Below are 19,896 nucleotides of genomic sequence, written 5' to 3' on the forward strand. Positions count from 1 at the left end.
AGCCAGCAGGCAGAGGGGGCACCGCTGGGGCACCCAGGTCAGAGGCTGCAACGCAGCTGTCTGTCCCACTGCTGTGCGTGCCGCCCACACCCTGGGCTGAGTGTGTGATGATGCCCAACTCCTTGTGACTCTTACAGCCCGCTCAACTTCTGTAGTGCCAGCATGATGAGGCTCAGCAAAGCAGCAGGTAGAGGTCGCCGCCTGGGCACAGTCTTGCAGTTCCAGCGCAGCTCCTAGACCCCCACACACTGAGGCAAGGAGCATCCGGCCGTATAGGTATCCTCTGTGGCTGCCTTCACATGCTGTGATTGGACCCCGGGAAGATAAAAAGGGAGTCACGTCACCAGCCCTGCTGCTTTCGCGCTGTTCAGGCGCGGCAGCTGCAGAAGCGGGTGGTGGGGAGGCAAGACTGGAACTGGGGGGAGGTGAGCACAGGCATCCCTGGGGCTGGTGGGGGGGGGAGGCGAGCCTGATGACAAGTGTGTATGCATTATATGCAGTCAAGTCACTTCCAATTTATGGCAACCCTATGAATTCATTACCTCCCAAACATCCTGTTGTTAATAGCCTTGCTCAGGTCTTGCAAACTGAGGGCCATGGCGTCCTTGATGGAGTAAATCCATCTCATGTTGGGTCTTCCTCTTTGCCCGCTGCCCTCCACTTTTCCTAGCATTATTTTCCTAGCATTATTGTCTTTTCCAGTGAGAGGTAGTATTTCGGAAGTAAACTTGCCTGAAGATCTCACCTACTAGAGTTTTATCACAGATTCGCCATGGAGTCTGAGCGACTAAGGGGGGGGTATAGGGGTAAGATTAGATGTGGTTTATTCATGCACCTTGATATCTGCCTTGGGCACCCCAGCCACAAAATGGAAATTTGGGGCATTTTTGTATGAAAACAAGAAAGGGTTTGGTTGTTCAGGCCAGATCTGTAGAACACTTCTTTCTTTCAGCTTTCATACCTTCAGTAGAATGATGAGACATGAACACTTTTGCAGGATGGGATGTATTTTGTCCACACTATTCCTGGTTCGTCATACTGTCTAACCAATATCTAAGCTGTAGGAGTGGAATTGTTTTTTTCTGTATTCTTTGTGCTAAAACTAGTGTTGTTTGTTTTAATCGCCAGTCTAAAGGTGAAACACCTTGTAATTCTTTATCAATATAGTACTTTTAAAATACTGCCGTGTCTCCAAGGAGCTGAAGGTAGCATCCTTCATCCTTCCCTTCTCTATTCATCCTGTGTGATAGGCTAGGCTGAGAATATGTGACTGGCTCAAGGTCACCCAGCAAGCTTCCATGGCAGAGTAGGGATTTGAACCTGGGCCTTCCAGATCCAAGTCCAGTATTCTGGAAGACAATTAGGAAATAGAATAAAGATGTGTCAACATTCAATTTTTATTGACATAACAAATAAGAACATAAGAGCCCTGCTAGATCAGACGAGTGGTCCATCCAGTCCAGTATCCTGTTTCACATAGTGGCCAAACATTTCCTCTGCAGGTCTAAAAGCAGGGCATACAAGCTGAGGCCTTTCCCTGATGTTGCCTCCTGGCACTGGGATTCAAAGGTTGAACGCCTCCAAACATGGAGGTTCCCTTTAGTCACCATGGCTAGTAGCCACTGATAGACCTCTCCTCCATGAATCTATCCAATCTCCTTTTAAAGCTGCCTATGCCTATGGCCATCACCACATCATCTGGCAGCAAATTCCACATTTTAGTCACTTGCTGTGTAAAGAAGTATCTCCTTTTGTCCATCCTGAATCTACTGCCTATCAGTTCAATTGGCTGAATTAGTTCAAAAGTAACAGGGACACAAAGAGGAAGGACAAAGAGTTCTCTGTGGGCTAGCTAAGGCCTGAGATGCAGGGGGTAACCACCCAGGATAACTTCATGGCGTTTGCATTCCCAATTCAGTGCATATCCTTTCTGATTAAAGGCAGCAGTCCTAAACTCAGATTTACTCAGAAGTAAGTTTTATTCAGTGGAGCTTACTCCCAGGAAAGAATTCTTAGGATTGCATCCAAAGTAACCTGCCTTTTTATGGGGGAGAGGCCAGTAAGATGCCCACATCCTCTATTCCACCAATTCTAGAAGAACTCAGCCAATTTGCTCTATGTTTGTAGCCTTAGGTTACCTCAGATATGTGTATTCTTGGCAGAGACAGTAAGGATAATTTGTTCCCAACCAGTATTTCAATCGGCTGAGATACAAATCATCAACAACAAATCAATAGCATTTTATGCTCCATTAGACATCTGTTAATAAAAATATGGAGTAGATCTGCGGTGGGGGGAGCAATCCTTATATAAATTATGAGGAAGGGCCTGAAGGTTTATATTTTAAGTAATGGGGAACAACCTGAGCACAGTATACATTTTCTGTGATTAATTAACAGTTATATGAACTGTGTGAATTGAAGCCACATCTCTGTTAATAGGAAGCTAAAATAATTGTGAAATGTAAGGATATCACAGTATTTTATTTTCTCTTTTTAAAATATTTAAACAACATTCACTGTATGGAAACTGATCTGTAATTCAATAATTAATGACTTTGTCTTACTTTAAATTTTCTAGATTTTGAAAAGAGAACTCATATGTGATTTAGCATGAAAAGTAGAAGGGGAAAAACACACATTAAAGAAAAAAGAGGGAAACCTGCAGTTGATTTTACAGATTTAATTTTACAGATTTAGATGGGTTTAGATTAGATTTTGAATTTAGCTTTTATTTGTAGTATTTGTAAAACAAAAAATTTCAAAGTCCTGTTAGTTTGTTCTGTAGTGGCGAAGAGGGACGTGGCAACCCTATCTGGGACCATAGAGGCTGGGGTGGAGTACAAGGCAGACACTGACCCCCCCCCCCCGGATCCCCAGATATTGCACGTCTAAGCTTATTTTATTACTTTAATAAAAAATGTATCATTTACTGCCACCCAAAAAACAATTTTCAGGTGTCTCCTTGAGGTAATTCCCCACCAACTTCTCTCAACCCTGCCTAATGCAGAGTTCATTCTCATTTCATTTGCATTATGTTCTCAGATTATGGAGCTGTAACATAAATTCTTTGAGCTTTCTGCTATTTTCTCTCTCCTTTTTCTCCTTTTCTTTTTTCCCTCAACTGTTTTTTTCTGGCCTCAGCCCTCTCTCTTTGTCTTTTATTTTCAGAATCTCTAATTCTCTTCCTCGCTCTCGCTCTCTCTTTCTTCCTGTGCTAATTTTCCAGATTTTTAACTCTGCCCCTAAAGTTTCCCCAGAACTCGCAAAAAAAACCCTCTATGGAAACCACAGATGTTTTTTGGGAGTGCTGGATTGTCGTCCCCCCCCCCCACGTGCAATGCTAAAGGATTGAATAAATCACCAGGGTTGGAAGACACAGCGAGGGCTCTCCTGCCTCAGTGGCAAGCAGAGCTAGGCGTCTTTGTTTTGCTGCACGTAAGCGCCCAGTTTGAGGAAAGCATAGGCTTGGGTCTCCCTGGGAGGAAGACTGGGCCAGCTCCTAAGGCTTTCTGGGCAGCTGCTGCCCCAGGCCACCTTGTTTCCTCCTCTCCAGCAACCCTCCCTGGCCGCTCCAAAACCTTGCCACTGATCAGCTGTTTTTTTCAATCAGCTGGGAGGCAGGGAGAACGGGGTGCTTTTTTCTCCACTGCCCCGGTTGGGGCTGCCCCAACAAACCCAACCTGACGTCATCACATAGATAATGATGGTTGCAGCCCCCAACCCTACTCCCTAAATCTCCCACCCACCAGCTGAGAGTCAGCAGACAACGTGAACAATGGGCAGTAGATTGCCCGCCATAAGCAGGCACTTGGGATCCCTACCTGGCTGCTTGCTACTGTTCAACAGCAGCCACCCTATGAAAGCCAATGTGATGTAGCGATTAGAGCTTCAAGAGCAGGTTCTGGGAGACCAAGGTTCAAATCCCCTTCTCATTGTGGGAACTCACTGGGTAGCCTAACTCACTGGGTAGCCTAACCTACCTCATAGGGTTGTGCAGATAAGAAGGAGGAGGGGAGACTAATGTAAGCTGCTTTGTTCCCCACTATGGAGAAAGACTGTTCATCTTTGTGGGTTGTGCAGCAAGAGAAAGTGACAGGCAGGAGGAGAGAGAGAGAATAATAATAATAATAATAATAATAATAAGAGTTGGTTTTTATTTGCCGACTTTCTCTACCACTTAAGGGAGGCTCAAACCGGCTTACAATCGCCTTCCCTTCCCCTCCCCACAACAGGCACCCAACAGGGATGGCAGGAGGGAGAAAGAGTGAGAGACTGAGAGAAGTAGGGGGAGAGGGAGGAAGCAAAGGTGGGGGGGATGGAATAGCTGCTTCTGCAAGTTTCTTGCGGGTCCACACTTGTACTCCTTCTAATAACAAAGTGGCTGGTCTCTGGTATGGTCATGCAAGCTGTACAGCAGGGCAAGTCACAGCCATAGTCAGTAAGTTGGGGAGGGGCCGTGGCTCAGTGGTAGAGCATTTGCCTGGCATTCAGAAGGTCCCGGGTTCAATCCCTGGAAATCAGGTAATAAGTGAAGAAAAGCATCTGGTAATAGGTGCTGTGAAAAACCTCTACCTGAGACCTTGGAGAACTGCTGCCTGTCTGAGTAGATTATATTGACCTTGATGGACCATTGTGGTGATACAATAAAAGGTAGATGCCTATGTTCATGTGTATTCTGTAAACTCAGGCAATTGCACAGGCATAAAGGAAAATGTGGGTTTGTAAATTAAACAAATGAATGAACAAAATCCAAAGCAGCCTGATAAAGACTGGATATACTACAAAAGAACAAAATGTTGAAAGCAGCTGAGTCGGTTAAAGGGGAAAATAGGGGTGGAGGGAATGAGAAATCAGCCTGCTCAGAGCCCTGGGAGTCTTTAGAATCCTGGAGGAAGAGATTTTGGATGGTGGACTGGGGCTCCCAAATTGTTTCTCCCCCCTGCAGTTCCTCCGGAGCCCCTAGCTTTTAGTTCCTGTTTTAAAATGGAACAAAATGTATTCCATTCTTAATATTGAATCTATTAAATGGTTTAGATTTTCGTATCCTGAGCCACTGGTATGAAACATGCTATGAATTTTTAAAAAAAGAAAAGAAAAGTAAAATAATAATAATCCTTAACATTTACAGAGCAATTTAGAATATTGGAAGTGTTTCACGTACATAGTAGTTTGCATCCTGACATCTGTAAACAGAAGGATTAGCAGAAACAGATCTTACCTATTTGCCCCAAGAAGTTCCTTTGACTGTAAAAAGTAACTGTTGTGGGTCATGAGACCCTTCTCAACAAAATGCTATGCAACATTGGGGGTCTGCAAGAATAAGGGAGAATTCGTGAAATCCCCTCTGCCTCTTTCACAAATGGTACATGCACTGTGAGGTTCCAATCACATGGAAGAACCTACATGCACAAACTTATATGCATGTGGAGGTTCATTTCAGAAGCCTGGCTGAATGTACAGATTATGATGTGGGGCTAGTGAGCATGATCCTGATCCATTTTTGATGCACATTCATTGAATGTACAGATGAAGTCTGAAGTGAATGATAGCTAGCCAACAATAATGACACTGCTATTTTAGAACAGACTCTCAAGAGTCTTTAGCAATATTTCCCTGCACCAAATTTCTACCTTTTTACTAGGTCTCCTACATCCCTTATTTCTGCAATGTCCCACTTTCTCTGCAACTCACTTAACTCCAGTCATTCACTTTATTTTGTGTTAAAATACAAGTGTATCAGTCATTCTCTGTGCCTTTCTACATGTAATTCATCCATCTTTTCTTTCTATACCATTCACCTACTTGTCTTCCATTACACTTTCTCTGAACATTCCAGCTTTCTCACTATTAATCAAGGCAACATTACTTTTTAATTACTGTTAATGATTCATTAATAGTATTAGCCATATATTTGCAGTTTCTGCTGTTTCCCTGACTATTGGAAAGTTGCCTTCGCAGAGTGGTAAGAAGTACAGGGTAGCCTTACAGAATCAGCTTCCATGAAAGAATTATGAAGTGGGTGCTTATAATGTGAATTTTGTAATAATTTGTTTACAATTGCACACATTAGCAGGTGTTATGGAGAACACCAAGGCAAGGATGCAGTTACTCAAGATTCACACCAGCAAGGAGCTGGATGCTCACATAGTGAAATGAGGTACATTCAGGACATACAGTCAGAGTACATTTAGTAGGTCCCAACTTCAATCTAAGCCATCTCCAGTGAAATGGATCTCAGCAAGGAAAAATTAGCCTCCAGAAAAACTGTTGCCAGTTAGAGTAGACAGCAATGTCAACTGCGTTCTGACCCAATGTGAAATCCTTTTCAACTGCAGCATCAGGACCTTGAAACTCTAAAGATCAATTTGTCCCCAGAAACCCTGTTAGCAATTCAGTCAGCCCACTGCTAAAAATAAAGCCAGCTAATAGGGACCACCAATGCAGGAGCTCCACTTGGAAAAGGGACTGTATATTTCATTATTTCTAAACTCAGAAACTTAGTCTTGAATGCATTTGCTTCAGAGAACTACTTAAATTTAGATTTATGCCTGCAGATATGACACGTTCATACAACTTTATTAGTATGAGAGATTACACGTTTCTTTCCATTCATGTATCTTCCAGGTGACTTGGATTATTACTGGCTGGATCCTGCCACGTGGCACAGTAGGGAGACATCCCCTATTAGTTCGGTAAGAAATAAGGAAAATAGGTCTGGGTGCACAAAATAAAATATTAACTTGTTTAGCACTTTTAAAAATGGTAACTGGCTAGAGTCTGCTCTAATATTTTTAACATGCTAAAAAAATTAGATTGTTCTTTTCACTGGAATCAAAATAAGAACTTTTTTACCATATTGGTAGTGTTTTGTTCCTTGCTTTAAGTGATCTCCTCTCAAAGAGGTAATAATGGTGAAGATTAGTGATAAGGAATCAGGCATTGATCGGGATAGACTTTACACAGTAATTAGTTAATAAGAAACAGTGAATGGAATTAGAAATTATGGCTTCATATCCACAAATGTTAGAATTTAAATCCTTTCTTAAACTTGGCTCTACACAATTTAGGATCTATTAGGGTGAATGCAACCCACGAGCCTTGAATACGACCTGCTGGATACTAGGTAGTTCCTGGTTTTGTAGCTCCAGGCACGCACCAACGAATAGAACCAACAAGGCCCTAGATAAGGGGTGTCAAACATATTGTCTGAGGGCCTGATCCAGCCCCTTAAGAGCTCTTATCTGGCCCGCAAGCCAGCTGAGGCAGCCATCCCCCCCCCTCCTCAATCTGGGTTGGTGAGGCATAGCCCCGCCAGACCAAGTGACATTTATGTCATATCCGGCCCTCATAACAATTGAGTTTGACACCCCTGCCCAAGACTGTCCCCCACAATACCTGGTGGGCTGTCTTTTGAATAGCGGGTCACAAATAATGCAGCCTGCATTCTCATATTTTCTATACTAAACTCAACGTAATATGTTGAGGATATTTTTAATGTTTCAGGCAACAAGCAGTTATAACTAAGTAACCAATCAAACCAGTTAAGAATCTGTTAATAAGTAACTGCCCAACAGTTTTACTGTGTAGGAAGAAGAAAGGATCCTTATCTTGAATTAAGTAATGGATTCAAAAAGGTAGGTTGAATTTATCTCTGTCGTGATGCAGGTGTCTCACAAACTAGATTTGTGTATTTAAAGCAGGAAAAGATCTCCACTTTTTTGCTTCTCATGATTTTTTTTAAAAAATAGCACCCTGTAACGTGGCAACCATCTAAAGAGGGAGATCGCCTAATTGGACGTGTTATTCTCAACAAGAGAACAACCATGCCAAAGGACTCTGGTGCATTACTGGGACTGAAAGTAAGTATTGTGGATATTTTGCCATGAATTCATTCTGTTCATCCAGTAGTAGTCTAACATTTTAATACATAAAGCGAAAACCATTATGCCCCCTTCACATATCTGCTGAGTCTTTTGTTGTAGAACCTAGAAGAGGGGGGAAAGGACTGGAAGTTAAGCCAGTATGCTCTTCCCTATTTCCCAAAGAGTCAAATGGAATCATAATCCATGGTCCTTACCCCTTCAGAGGAATACCAGAATCTGTGGGGTGGGGAGGAATGCAGATGACCTTATAATTTGAAGATGAGCACAACAGTCTATTGTGAAACTGCTTTTCTTCTGAGAAAGCCAAGTCTGCAGCCATTTTCTCCAGGTGAACTTGATTGCTGCCACCAGGACATCAGTTGTAATAGCGAGAAATCTTCAGCCGCTATCTGGAGGTAGGGTTGTCAACCTTCAGGTACTAGCTGGAGATCTCCTGCTATTACAACTGATCACCAGCCAGTTCACCTGGAGAAAATGGCCCCTTTGGCAATTGGACTCTATGGCATTGAAGTCCCTCTCCCCAAACCCCACCCTCTTAAGGCTCCGCCCCAAAAATCTCCCGCCGGTGGTGAAGAGGGACCTAGCAACCCTACCTGGAGGTTGGCAACCCTACTAGCGGAAAGGGTGGGGGGAGGACTTTTTTGCCCCTTTTCTCTGGATCTATGTGGAAACAATAAAGGGGCAAAAAGCCCCACCCACTGCCCTTTCTGCTGGCGAAAACAGGGTGGAAGGATAATCAAAAGCTCCTTATCCCTCTTATATCACCAACTGGATGAGTACTTTTTAAGGGGAGTTCCCCAGTGTATGTTTGACTGTGAGTCTGGTCATGCACCCATGATCCCGATCCCACATGAGTTAGATGCATCGTGTATCATGTAGTTTGGCCCTTTAGAGCACTGGTTCCCAACCAGGGGTCCGTGGACCCCCAGGGGTCCGCGAGAACTAAATTAAGGTCCGCAAAACAAAGTTATAAACCCATAATAAATTAATATTTTCAATTAAAGGTTCTCTATTATAAAATATATATATTCAAATATTATTCTAAGTTTAATGTTTAACTAACAGTTATGATTAAAGTTTATTTTCAAATTCTCAGAATTTTTACTTTGAACCTTGGGGCCCCTGGTCAAAAAAAGGTTGGGAACCACTGCTTTAGAGGCAGCGTTGTACACTCCTTTTATAGAAGGATCCCAGCTCGCCTCACCATCTTGATCTCAAGAGGCCATCAGATAAGGATTTCCTTCTCCTTTTTTCCCAGGACCACAGTCAAGTTTTGCTAACTTTTTCTGAGCCTAGGTAGTGTTTGCAAAGAGACCCAAAGATGAGAATCCCAAAGAGAATTCAAGGCCTAGTCTCAATTCCTCGGAATACACGTGTTGGTTTACAGAAATATTCCCTAGTTTAGTCTTCTTATAAGCAAGATAAAATTTCATCTTGGGTGACACTTTTTGGCCTGGGCAAGGTTTGTGTTTTATATTATGTCCTTATCAGAAAGCCATAGTACATTAAGTGCTTGTGATTACCTAACTGTTCCCAATTATATTTCTTAATATACAATTTGCTGTATTTTGAGAACTGACACATTTTTTGCTCAGGTTGTAGGAGGAAAAATGACTGATTTAGGACGACTTGGTGCCTTCATTACTAAAGTAAAGAAAGGTAGCTTGGCTGATGTGGTAGGACATCTCAGAGCAGGTAACTTGCATTGTTGAAATGTTTGTCCTACTATTGGAATACCCTGTGTTATTATATCCCCGTTGTGTTATATTAACAGTCTGAAAGTGTACAACATTCATTAGCAATAAATATTTCAGTCCAACTTGATGGTCGCACTGCACAGACTGTCTGTGAGAACAATACCAAATTATATTGGCTTAAATATTAGCTGTCCTTATTGCACATTAGTACTATGTAGCTATTTATATTAAACAAAATGAATATATCAAAAAGTGAAAAAATCATTTAAATATTGTTCTGTAACAAATACCTTACTTGAACAAAAGTAATACCCATACTGTACACTGATCTACCTAAATTAGTTGGGATCTCCATAAACTTCAGAAGCAGCAGCAATTTAGCATGGACATCTTTGGGGCCCTCCACACAGTTGTAGAAATCTACCTATATGCTCCAGTTTTGATTTGGGTGTTTTAGATTGGAGGTATTTTCTTTTACGCAGAGGGAAACTTTGGCAGTCTAAGGTTGCCAACTCTGGCCTAGAAAATTCCTGGAGTTTTGGGGCGTGTGAAAGAATTTGGGGAGGGATTTCACCTAAAAATTATGGTATACCATAGTCTGCCCTCTGAAGCTGCCATTTGCTCCAAGGGAATTGATCTCTGGAGATCAGTTGTAATTCCAAGAGAATTCTGGAGGTTGGCAGCCTTGTCTGTCACAAGGCAACCTTGTCTGGCCTCTGTGAATGGCAGTATTTCTTATAGAAAAATAATAAAGAATCAATAGATAACTGAGGGCTATACTTCCACAGAATATACTTTAGTATTCAAGGTGTTAGCAGAATTGTAGTGAAAATAAGCTGTGTTAAATCTTGGTTTGAAACTCAGGTATTGTTATCTCTGAATGTGCACCCAAATATCTAGCCAAGGAAAGAAAATAACAAATTCTGTTTGTGTGTATACGCATGTACATATATTAACTGGCAAAAAAGAAACCCTTTCTTCTTTTTAAATTCAAGGTGATGAGGTTCTAGAATGGAATGGTAAATCCCTTCCAGGAGCTACAAATGAAGAAGTTTACAATATTATTTTAGAATCTAAATCAGAACCTCAAGTTGAAATTATTGTTTCAAGGCCCATAGGGTAAGTAATAAATGTGTAATATTAATGTGACCTTTGCAAACGTACAGTATTAAATATAGATTTTTTTTGGTACCAATCTCATATGCATGTAACTAATATGAAAGCATTAGAGGACAATTTTACTGTTTAAATGTGTTTCATAATCCATTGCTGCCATAAACACACATACTGTTTTTTGTTTTGGTTTTTTCATTGAAGAATAACAAGGTTTAAACAGCGCCACTCAGTACTCCTGCCGTAGAACCTCTGTTAATTGGATTTGCCTCTTGGGAAAATCATGCTGAAATTATGAAAGAAGTTGTGCAGCTGTGTTTGAGAACTGCATCTAAAATGGATAATATAAGGGAATAAAGGCGGCCCTGATTCTTTATTTTTTCTTGTTTTCTTACTTACACTTTCTTATTTTTTTATTTATATCCTGCTTAAAACACATAAACATTTGAACAAAACACATGAATAGGAAGGACAATTAGTGAGGGAATGTGAAATGAAACAGGTAAGTCTTCACCCAGGAGCCCCGTGGCACAGAGTGTTAAGCTGCAGTACTGTAGTCAAAAGCTCTGCTCGATACCTGAGTTCGATCCCGACGGAAGTCGGTTTCAGGTAGCCGGCTCAAGGTTGACTCAGCCTTCCATCCTTCCGAGGTCGGTCAAATGAGTACCCAGGGAGGATGACTGGGGAAGGCACTGGCAAACCACTCAGCAAACAAAGTCTGCCTTGTAAACGTCAGGATGTGACGTCACCCCATGGGTCAGAAATGACCCAGTTCTTGCACAAACAAGGGAGGGAACTCCATAATTGTGGTACCACAATGAAGAAAATGCTTTCTGAGGTTGCCACCCATCTAGAGTAGGGTTGCCCGCTCCAGGTTGGGAAATACCTGGAGATTTTGGGGGTGGAGCCTGAGGAGGGCAGGGTTTGGAGAGGGAAGGGACTTCAATGCCATAGAATCCAGTTGCCAAAGCAGTCATTTTCTCCAGTGGAACTGATCTCTGTCACCTGGAGATCAGTTGTAATAGCAGGAGATCTCCAGCCACCACCTGGAGGGAGGTAGCAAGAGCTCCCAAGAAGGACCCCTAAAGATGTCTTCAGTGGTAGGATAGGTTCATAGGGGAGTTGGTGTTCCTTAAGGTATGTTGGTCCCAAGCCATATAGGGCTTTAAAGGGCAATACTAGCACCCTGAACTGAACTGGAAGTTGATTGAGAGCCAGTATAGGTGGAACAAGACTGGAGTGATATGGTCCCTACAGTCCCCTCCAGCATTCTGGCTGCAATATTCTGTACCAGCTGTTGCTTCTGGACAGTGTTCAAGGGCAGCCCCACTTAGAGCACATTGCAGTAGTCTAATTTAGATATTGCCCTGACCTGGATGACCCAGGCTAGCCTGATCTCATCAGTTCTCAGAAGCTAAGCAGGGTCCGCCCTGGTTAGTATTTGGATGGGAGACCACCAAGGAATACCAGGGTTGCTGTGCAGAGGAAGGCACTGGCAAACCACCTCTGTTAGTCTCTTGCCATGAAAACCCCACAAGGGGTCACCGTAAGTCGGCTGTGACTTGACGGCACTTTACACCAGGGCATGTGCCATAGTGGCAAGATCTTTTTTGTCCACGAAAGGCCAAAGCTGGTGAAAGGCACCTCTGGCCACTGCTGCCACATGCTTATCCAACAAGAGGCCTTTATTTATATCACTATCAAAATGCATATACGTATTGCAAAATAATATAAATTCGAGCACAGGCAAAGGCATTGGGTTGGCTCCTACCAGCTTTTTTGCCTGCAAGAGAGGGAGATGGGCCTCATTTGACCACTGAAAAGGCTATGCTGTGGACTGGGGAGTGGGGATAGAGGCTGAGCCACCTTTGCCCATCCCCCTTTAAAGGACCCGCACAAGCCAGAGGGAAGCCTCCTGACCCCATGCCCCCAGTGTCCCACAGCCAGAAACCAATAGGTGGGGTAGAGCCTCAGACAGCAGCACAGAACCCTCAGTTAAGAGCTGATAAGAGACGCAACTGCCCCACTGCTTTGCTCACCCCCACCTGGGCACAAGGGTCACTCCAGTCTAACGGCAGTTAGCTGAATTTCTGGATGGAGGAAGAATATTCTCTTTTAATTTCCAGGTAGAATGCATGTAAATCTAATAGGTACGTGGTTTTACTTGCATGCTGTAGCATAATACATTGTTTAAAAACTTTTTGTTTAACTTTTCCTTATTGCCTTTTCTTTCTTTTTGTTACTGTAAGACTCTTTCACCGGTTTCATTCAGCAAATTCCTTCAGGCGTGTATATAAACCCTTCTAGTGAGTTATACAGTTTGTATCATTTTGAACAGTTGCCAGCATCAGTAGCTAGAGTCACAGCTCTCACCTTTCTCCTGTCCAACCCACCTCCTCTTGTTTGTGCTTGTACAAATATTGTGGTACTGCCAACCACAATATTGTCAATATGGTGTTTATATTGAAATTGATGTTTGTAAATAATAATAATAAGCCTATAGTAGTATTGTGACTTTATTTCATTCATATCCCATACAAGTGGTGACTTTTCAATATCATAAATGTTTTCTAACAAATTGAGACATTAATTAAAGTAAAAGCAAGAATGGCATGGCTCAGATATAACACCAACCCAGAGCTAACACTATGTGAATGAGTCTGATGCTTATATGCTATGAACAACCATTGTTTGGAATTCTTGTTTGCTAGGGGAGCGGAAGCCAAAGCGAATAGTTTGCATGTAATGCCAAACTATGGCTTGTGCAAAACAGAAGCAGAATTTTTTTTTTGTGATAGTAAGAAAGAGCCCCGTGGCGCAGAGTGGTAAGCTGCAGTACTGCAGTCCAAGCTCTGCTCACGACCTGAGTTCAATCCCAATGGAAGTTGGGTTCAGGTAGCCGGCTCAAGGTTGACTCAGCCTTCCATCCTTCCGAGGTCGGTAAAATGAGTACCCAGCTTGCTGGGGGTAAAGGGGAGATGACTGGGGAAAGCACTGGCAAACCACCCCATAAACAAAGTCTGCCTAGTAAATGTTGGGATGTGACGTCTCCCCATGGGTCAGGAATGACCCGTTGCTTGCACAGGGGACCTTTATCTTTTTAAACTGACTGGTACTGAGTACTGGCATCTTTTCTCAGGGCTCTTCCGAGTCCTGAGGAAGAATTGGTGGAAGTCAATGCAATCATGTTAGTACTGACACCTTTTAAAAAATCACTGACCAGTAATTGACTCCAACCATATGGGTAGAGGAGGAAAAGGGAGTGTGTCACTGTGGGGCAGTGTAAATATCTTATCTCTGGGATTTTTCAAGGACTTGCATGAAGGTGTGAGGGTTTCCCCCTTCTGGAATTTTATTAGCAAGCATTAAGTACTGAATGACAGTGTGCCCTTGAAAATTAACCCATGTGTTTGTTGTAAATGCGGCTCAAGGTGAGTGAGTGTAAAGAGAGTCATACTGGTACAAAACACATAATTTTAAATACACACTAAGCTAATGGTGACTGACTAGGGAAAATCTTGAGATTATATTTATTATGATTTATTTATTTACAAAATTTGTACATGATCATGTGTTGCTGCAGGAAATGAAAATTCAGGGTAGGGATAACTAGGGAAAAGATGGGGGAAACATCCAGTATCATAATGCCTTTCTAAGAATCTGTGGTATGGCTACATTTGGAATACTATATATAGGTCAGGTTGCCATATTTCAAAAGGCCCCTTAAAGTGCTGTAAAAGATATGGAAGAGCGCAACCAGAATGATCAAGGAGTTGGAGCACCTTTCCTATAACAAAGGTCTGAGGATTTTTAGTTCAAAGAAGAGAAAACTGGGGAAGGATATGAGAGAGGTTTATAAAACTATGCATAGAGTGGAGAAAGTGCATAGAGTTAATTTTTTCTCCTTCTCACATAACATTAGAACTCTTGGGCATCAGTAAAATTGATAAGCAGTAAATTCACGACTGGTGTCTGGGAATGCCCTTGGACCCAGACTTATTGGCTCTACCCTCTATCAACCCAGAGACCTTACCCTTTATGAAGGTGGTGTTGACTACCAAGGTGGCAGCCCAGGCAGGCAGACAGGGGAGCGAACTCTGGTGCCACACCCTTCAGCATTGTTAAAGGCGCTTGCAGCCCTGGGCTCAGCACAGAGGGTGATTCGGGAGAGCATGAGTCGGCAGCACAGGGCCCCACACAGCTGATGCCCCCAAGGTGGGAGGCAAAGTTGGAGTGGATGGAGCAGCAGCCAGCTGTGAGAAGGAACTTCTGGTCAGGGCTGCTGGCAGCTGACAGTAGAGGCATTAAAGTCCCGTAAGAAATGGAGGGATTGCTGGCAGGAGAAGCAAAACCCAACCCGGTAGACCTAGGAACCAAACTAGAAACATGAGGGCAGGCCCCACGATAGAGGGGCAGGACCCATGGGAATGAGGATGGGGGAAGGAAGGGAAGTAAGCTTCACTGTGTGAGGATTGGTGGGGAGGAATTGACAGGGTGGGACTAAGGGAGGACCAGAGGGGTAGAAATAAGGGAGCTGAGAGCCAGCCATAGAGGAAATTGTGGGGCCTGTCAGCAGAGGCATAAGGTGAACACTGAAGGCGCAGAAGGACCTGGAGGGCAAATCCCTGTTCTATCTATCCCATTCAATGGAGAAGGGTGGAGAGCCCTTGGTGGATAAGGGGAAAGACCACAACAGGCAAAAAGAAGTATTTCTTCACTCGATGAAGAATTAACTTGTGGAGTTCCCTACCGCAGGATGTAGTGATAGCCATTGGGTTAGTTGGCTTTAAAAGGAGATTAGACAGATTTATGGAGAACAGCTCCATCAGTTGCTATTAAACTCTTACGAATAAATGAAACCTCCAGGTCCAAAGGCAGTAAACCTCATAACACAAGCACAAGAAGGGGCACTTTGAGCTCCATGTTCTACTTGTAGGCTTTTTAAGGGCATTTTGTTGGCCACTGAAATGTTGTACCAGATGTACCGTAGGTCTGATGTTCAACGGAGAAGCAGTTCAGAGTTTTCTCATTTTTCTTTGTGCATGTACTTTTAGTGACATTCCAAGGATTCCCGAGACTTCTCATCCTCCACTGGAGTCGAGTGAGTATTAGCTTAATTCCCATCTGTACTTGGATTCTCTGTCCCTACATGTTCCTTCAGTAATAAACTAGATGTGGTATGAACCCTTATGAATACAGGAAACTAGCTAGCACTGTCTTTGTCCATAACTGCTTTTAATATAGCGTGTGCGATCTTCATAACTTTGATACTATTCATCATTGACTCATACCAGTGGGAGCTGTCTGGATGATGTGCACCAGCTCCCTTTGAAGTTAATGCACCATTGAACAGCAGTAGGGAATGATGCCGAATGAAGCAATGTATGACATTTGAAATATCACATTGGTGAGACTACAGTTCACCACTTCCTGGCTCATCCTACATTTCAAAGGAATTCTTGGAATTGATACAGTATGATCCCACCACTAGATTGTGACATGCCTGCGCACTAAATGTTAAACATTCCCCAGAGTTACTGGCTTGTTTCTTCTGTACTACAAAGTTGTGTAATAATGTCCCACATAAAATTATTTTGTTGAAAAGGAATTTTTCCAGAAGGTATTCTGCAAAATTGGTCCACAACATAACAAATGCATATTTGCCTCTCATGTATTGCACACACTACATAATTTCTTTTCAGGGGGTGCTGCTGTTCCAATATCACACTTTTATGACTCTCAAATCAGTTGGATTAGTATTTAACTGCATCTCTTCCTCTTCATACCACATTCAGTTGCCATACTGACTGTTCTGTGATTGCTGACCCAGGGCTAAGTTGCATTACCCTGCCAACCCCCCTTTTCACATTAATAATAAACTCAGACACGATATTCATTTGGATGAATGGCCACAACTTTATTTGGCTAACAACTGTTTGTGCCTTGGTGTGGCATGGGAACTGGAAAGGGTATCAGCCGCCACCTTGCGAGCTGATAATGAATTCCTCCCAACGATCCCGCTGGGAGGGCTGGAAAGGATGGCGGAGCTGGGAAAACACCTGGGCTTCCGCCACTTGGTGGTTCCCCCCCCCCACTCAGGTAGAGGCTCCCACCTTTGCCCCCATGCTGGGCACCCGTGCCTCCCCCAAAACCCCTTATTGGGGTCCCCAAAATGGCATAGAGGGGCACGCAGGCCACTCGCCGCTCAAACAAATCCAGTCCCATGTTGCGACAACTTTAACAAGCAAACTTTAATATAGGGAAGGGAGGGTGGGACAAAGTTGAAGGCGGACTGCTCCTCCCCGCCTGTCAAGCCCCTTTATAGCCAGAACTGCCCTGGATCTGGGCTGTGATTGGCTGGGCCCAATCATTGGCTTGTTGCCTGGCGGCCGGTATTTTGCCACTGCAACCGTCTGCCCTGCCTAGCAACAGCCGCTTTCACCCCTGTCCGGGTCCCCAACCTCGGTTCCAGGTAAGCCCGGGGTCATGTGTTTGTATATATATTATGGAGCATCCAAAGCAGGTCCACATAGAATCCTACTCAGGTTTATTTAGTTATCTTTACTACCAGAAAAATCTCACTGTAAATAATGTAATTCAGCTCCCTTCCCTGCTCCCTATTAATTTATGTTGTTATTCTCTGGCTGTATGCTTTCTTGATGTATAACTCTGGTGTCCATGTACTTATATTGTGCTTATAAAGTGATAATTACCATCAACCCCCCCCCCCAATTTAGTGAATCGTTTTATTTTACATTTTAAAGAAACAAATTATTTTCGGCTCGTGTCACTTCACTCTTCTTGCCTGAGAGTTAAAAGCAAACATCAGGTGCATTCTTTGATTTGAAATATATACATGTAAATCCATAAATAATAAGAATCCTCATACTGAAACAGGCCATTGGTTCATCAAGCTCAATATTGTCTACTCTGACGGCAGCATCTCTTAGGGTCTCAAATTAGGGTCTTTCTCATCACCTGCTACCAGGTCCTTTCACCTGGAAAACCTGAACCTGGGACCTTCTGTATGTAAAGCAGATGCTACACCACTGAGCCCCAGCCCCTCTCCAGACAATAATAAGTAGTTTCATGGCTTTCTGCCTACAACAAGAGCTTCTTCCTGCAACAAGGATCTCTCTTCCACCCACCCCTTTCCAGCGATAATTTGAATACAGCATTTTGACATTGAAAATGGACTTGTGGGGAGCAATACACAGTGCCATAAATATGCCCGAACCATTATTTGTCTGATTACATACTCTGAATTTATTTACCTTGTTTTTGCCTCTGTTGGAAATTATTTTCTTGACAATTAAAACATATTTAGAGTTTTTGAGAATGTAATGTGAACATTTAGAATTTTAAAATGTTTTATTTTTCTCCCTGCTACTTCCTCCTATCATTTTTCCTTTCTTCCATGTTTTTTGAATAAAACGTTCGCAGCTAAGGAAAATAGGATAAAAAGGGAAGGTACTATGTTTCTTTTTCATGTTGTTAGTAATAGTAGTAATAGTCAATAGGAGGACCCTGTTGTTTCCTTTCTAATGTTGATGGTCAAACCATTGGTTGGTGTGTTTGAGTGGTTGGTTCAGTGGCCATTGAGTAAATATAATGAAAGTGGTAATAATGAAACTGATTATGATATATCCATCATTAAATGTCTATTTTTTCACCATTTTACAGGTTCTAGCTCATTTGAATCTCAAAAAATGGAGCGACCATCAATTTCTGTTATTTCCCCTACGAGCCCTGGAGCCCTAAAAGATGCACCACAAGTCCTACCTGGTCAACTTTCTGTAAGTGCAAAGTTGTGTCAACAGGATACACATTTTATGTGCTTCCAGACAAGCTTTTTTGTTTACATTTGGGAGGGAATCTTCATAGTTATTAGGAAATGTAAATATGTTTCTACATTTCATGTCTGATAAAGTGTGGATCTATAGAATCATAGAGTTGGAGGGGGCCATATAGGCCATCTAGTCCAACCCCCTGCTCAGGACCTGCTTAAAGCATCCCTGACAAGTGTCCACCCATCTGCTGCTTAAAGACTGCCAGTGAAGGGGAGCTCACCACCTCCCTAGGTAGCCAATTCCACTGCTGAACTACTCTTACTATAAACAGTTTTTCCCTAATACCCTGCCGGTACCTTTCCACCCATAATTTATACCCATTATTATGAATCCTATCCTCTGCTGCCAACAGTAACAGCTCCCTGCCCTCCTCTAAGATACAACTTTCAAATACTTAAAGACAGCAATCATGTCCCCCCTCAACCTCCTCTTCTCCAGACTGAACATTCCTCAGCCTTTCCTTGGACTTGGTGTCCAGGCCCCAGATCATCCTCGTCACTCTCCTCTGCACTCACTCCATTTTGTCCACATCCTTTTCAAACTGAGGCCTGCAGAGCTGCACACAGTACTCTGGGTGTGGCTTGACCAATATGGTGTATAGCAGGACTTTGACATATTGCAATTTGGATGTTATGCCTCTGTTCATACACCCCAAGACTGCATTAGCCTTTTTTGTAGTGCATCACACTGACTGCTCATGTTGAGCTTACAGTCCACCCATACCCCATGATCTTGTTCACACACACACTGCTACCCAGAAGTGTATCCTCCATCCAGTATGCATGCTTCTCATTTTTGTTACCCAGATGTACAACTGCACTTACTGCATCTTGTTCACATCTACGCACTTTTCCAGTGTGTTCAGATCTCGTTGAAGTCTATATCTTCCAGGGTGTTCACTACTCCTGTCAATTTGGTGTCATCTGCATATTTAATGAGCAGTCCCTCCACCCCTCATCCAGATCATTTATAAAAATATTGAAAAGTACCAGGCCCAGAACTGAGCCCTCTGGCACCCCCCTCTTTGGGTGAGGTTCTCCAACCAGTTCCCTATCCACCTGACTATCCTACAGTCTAGTCTGCAGTGGCCCTGACCTGAATGTCCCAGGCTAGCCTATTCTCAACAGATCTCAGAAGCTAACCAGGGTCAGCCCTAGTTAATACTTGGATGGGAGACTACCAAGGAATTCCAGGGCCATTATGCAGAGGAAGGCAATGACAAACCACCTCTTAGTCTCTTGCCTCAAAACCCCTACTGGGTTGCCATAAGTCTGCTGTGGCAAGACTGTACTTTACACACAGTCTGCAGTGCTCCAGTTTACCCATCAGAAAATCATGGGGAACCTTTCAT

The 19,896-nt window shown here is 43.1% G+C and overlaps 1 protein-coding gene across 37 annotated transcripts in view; it reads left to right on the plus strand.

Annotated features, from left to right (window-relative positions):
* The window catches only part of RIMS1 (regulating synaptic membrane exocytosis 1), a 350,422-nt gene that overhangs the window by 194,080 nt on the left and 136,446 nt on the right, over nucleotides 1–19,896 (plus strand). For 18 of the 37 annotated variants that reach the window (XM_056856567.1, XM_056856570.1, XM_056856592.1 and 15 more), the window contains 8 exons: nucleotides 6,627–6,694; nucleotides 7,751–7,861; nucleotides 9,481–9,580; nucleotides 10,578–10,701; nucleotides 12,945–13,001; nucleotides 15,750–15,796; nucleotides 18,139–18,165; nucleotides 18,379–18,491. In XM_056856567.1, coding sequence (XP_056712545.1) covers nucleotides 6,627–6,694; nucleotides 7,751–7,861; nucleotides 9,481–9,580; nucleotides 10,578–10,701; nucleotides 12,945–13,001; nucleotides 15,750–15,796; nucleotides 18,139–18,165; nucleotides 18,379–18,491 — 647 coding nt within the window. Of the gene's footprint in view, nucleotides 1–6,613; nucleotides 6,695–7,750; nucleotides 7,862–9,480; nucleotides 9,581–10,577; nucleotides 10,702–12,944; nucleotides 13,002–15,749; nucleotides 15,797–18,138; nucleotides 18,166–18,378; nucleotides 18,492–19,896 lie in introns of those variants that run through there. The other 19 variants (XM_056856573.1, XM_056856604.1, XM_056856607.1 and 16 more) reach the window with 4 other exon arrangements.

Source organism: Euleptes europaea, chromosome 10 (genome assembly GCF_029931775.1).
Source record: "Euleptes europaea isolate rEulEur1 chromosome 10, rEulEur1.hap1, whole genome shotgun sequence".
In the NCBI taxonomy this organism is placed as follows: Eukaryota; Metazoa; Chordata; class Lepidosauria; order Squamata; family Sphaerodactylidae; genus Euleptes; species Euleptes europaea.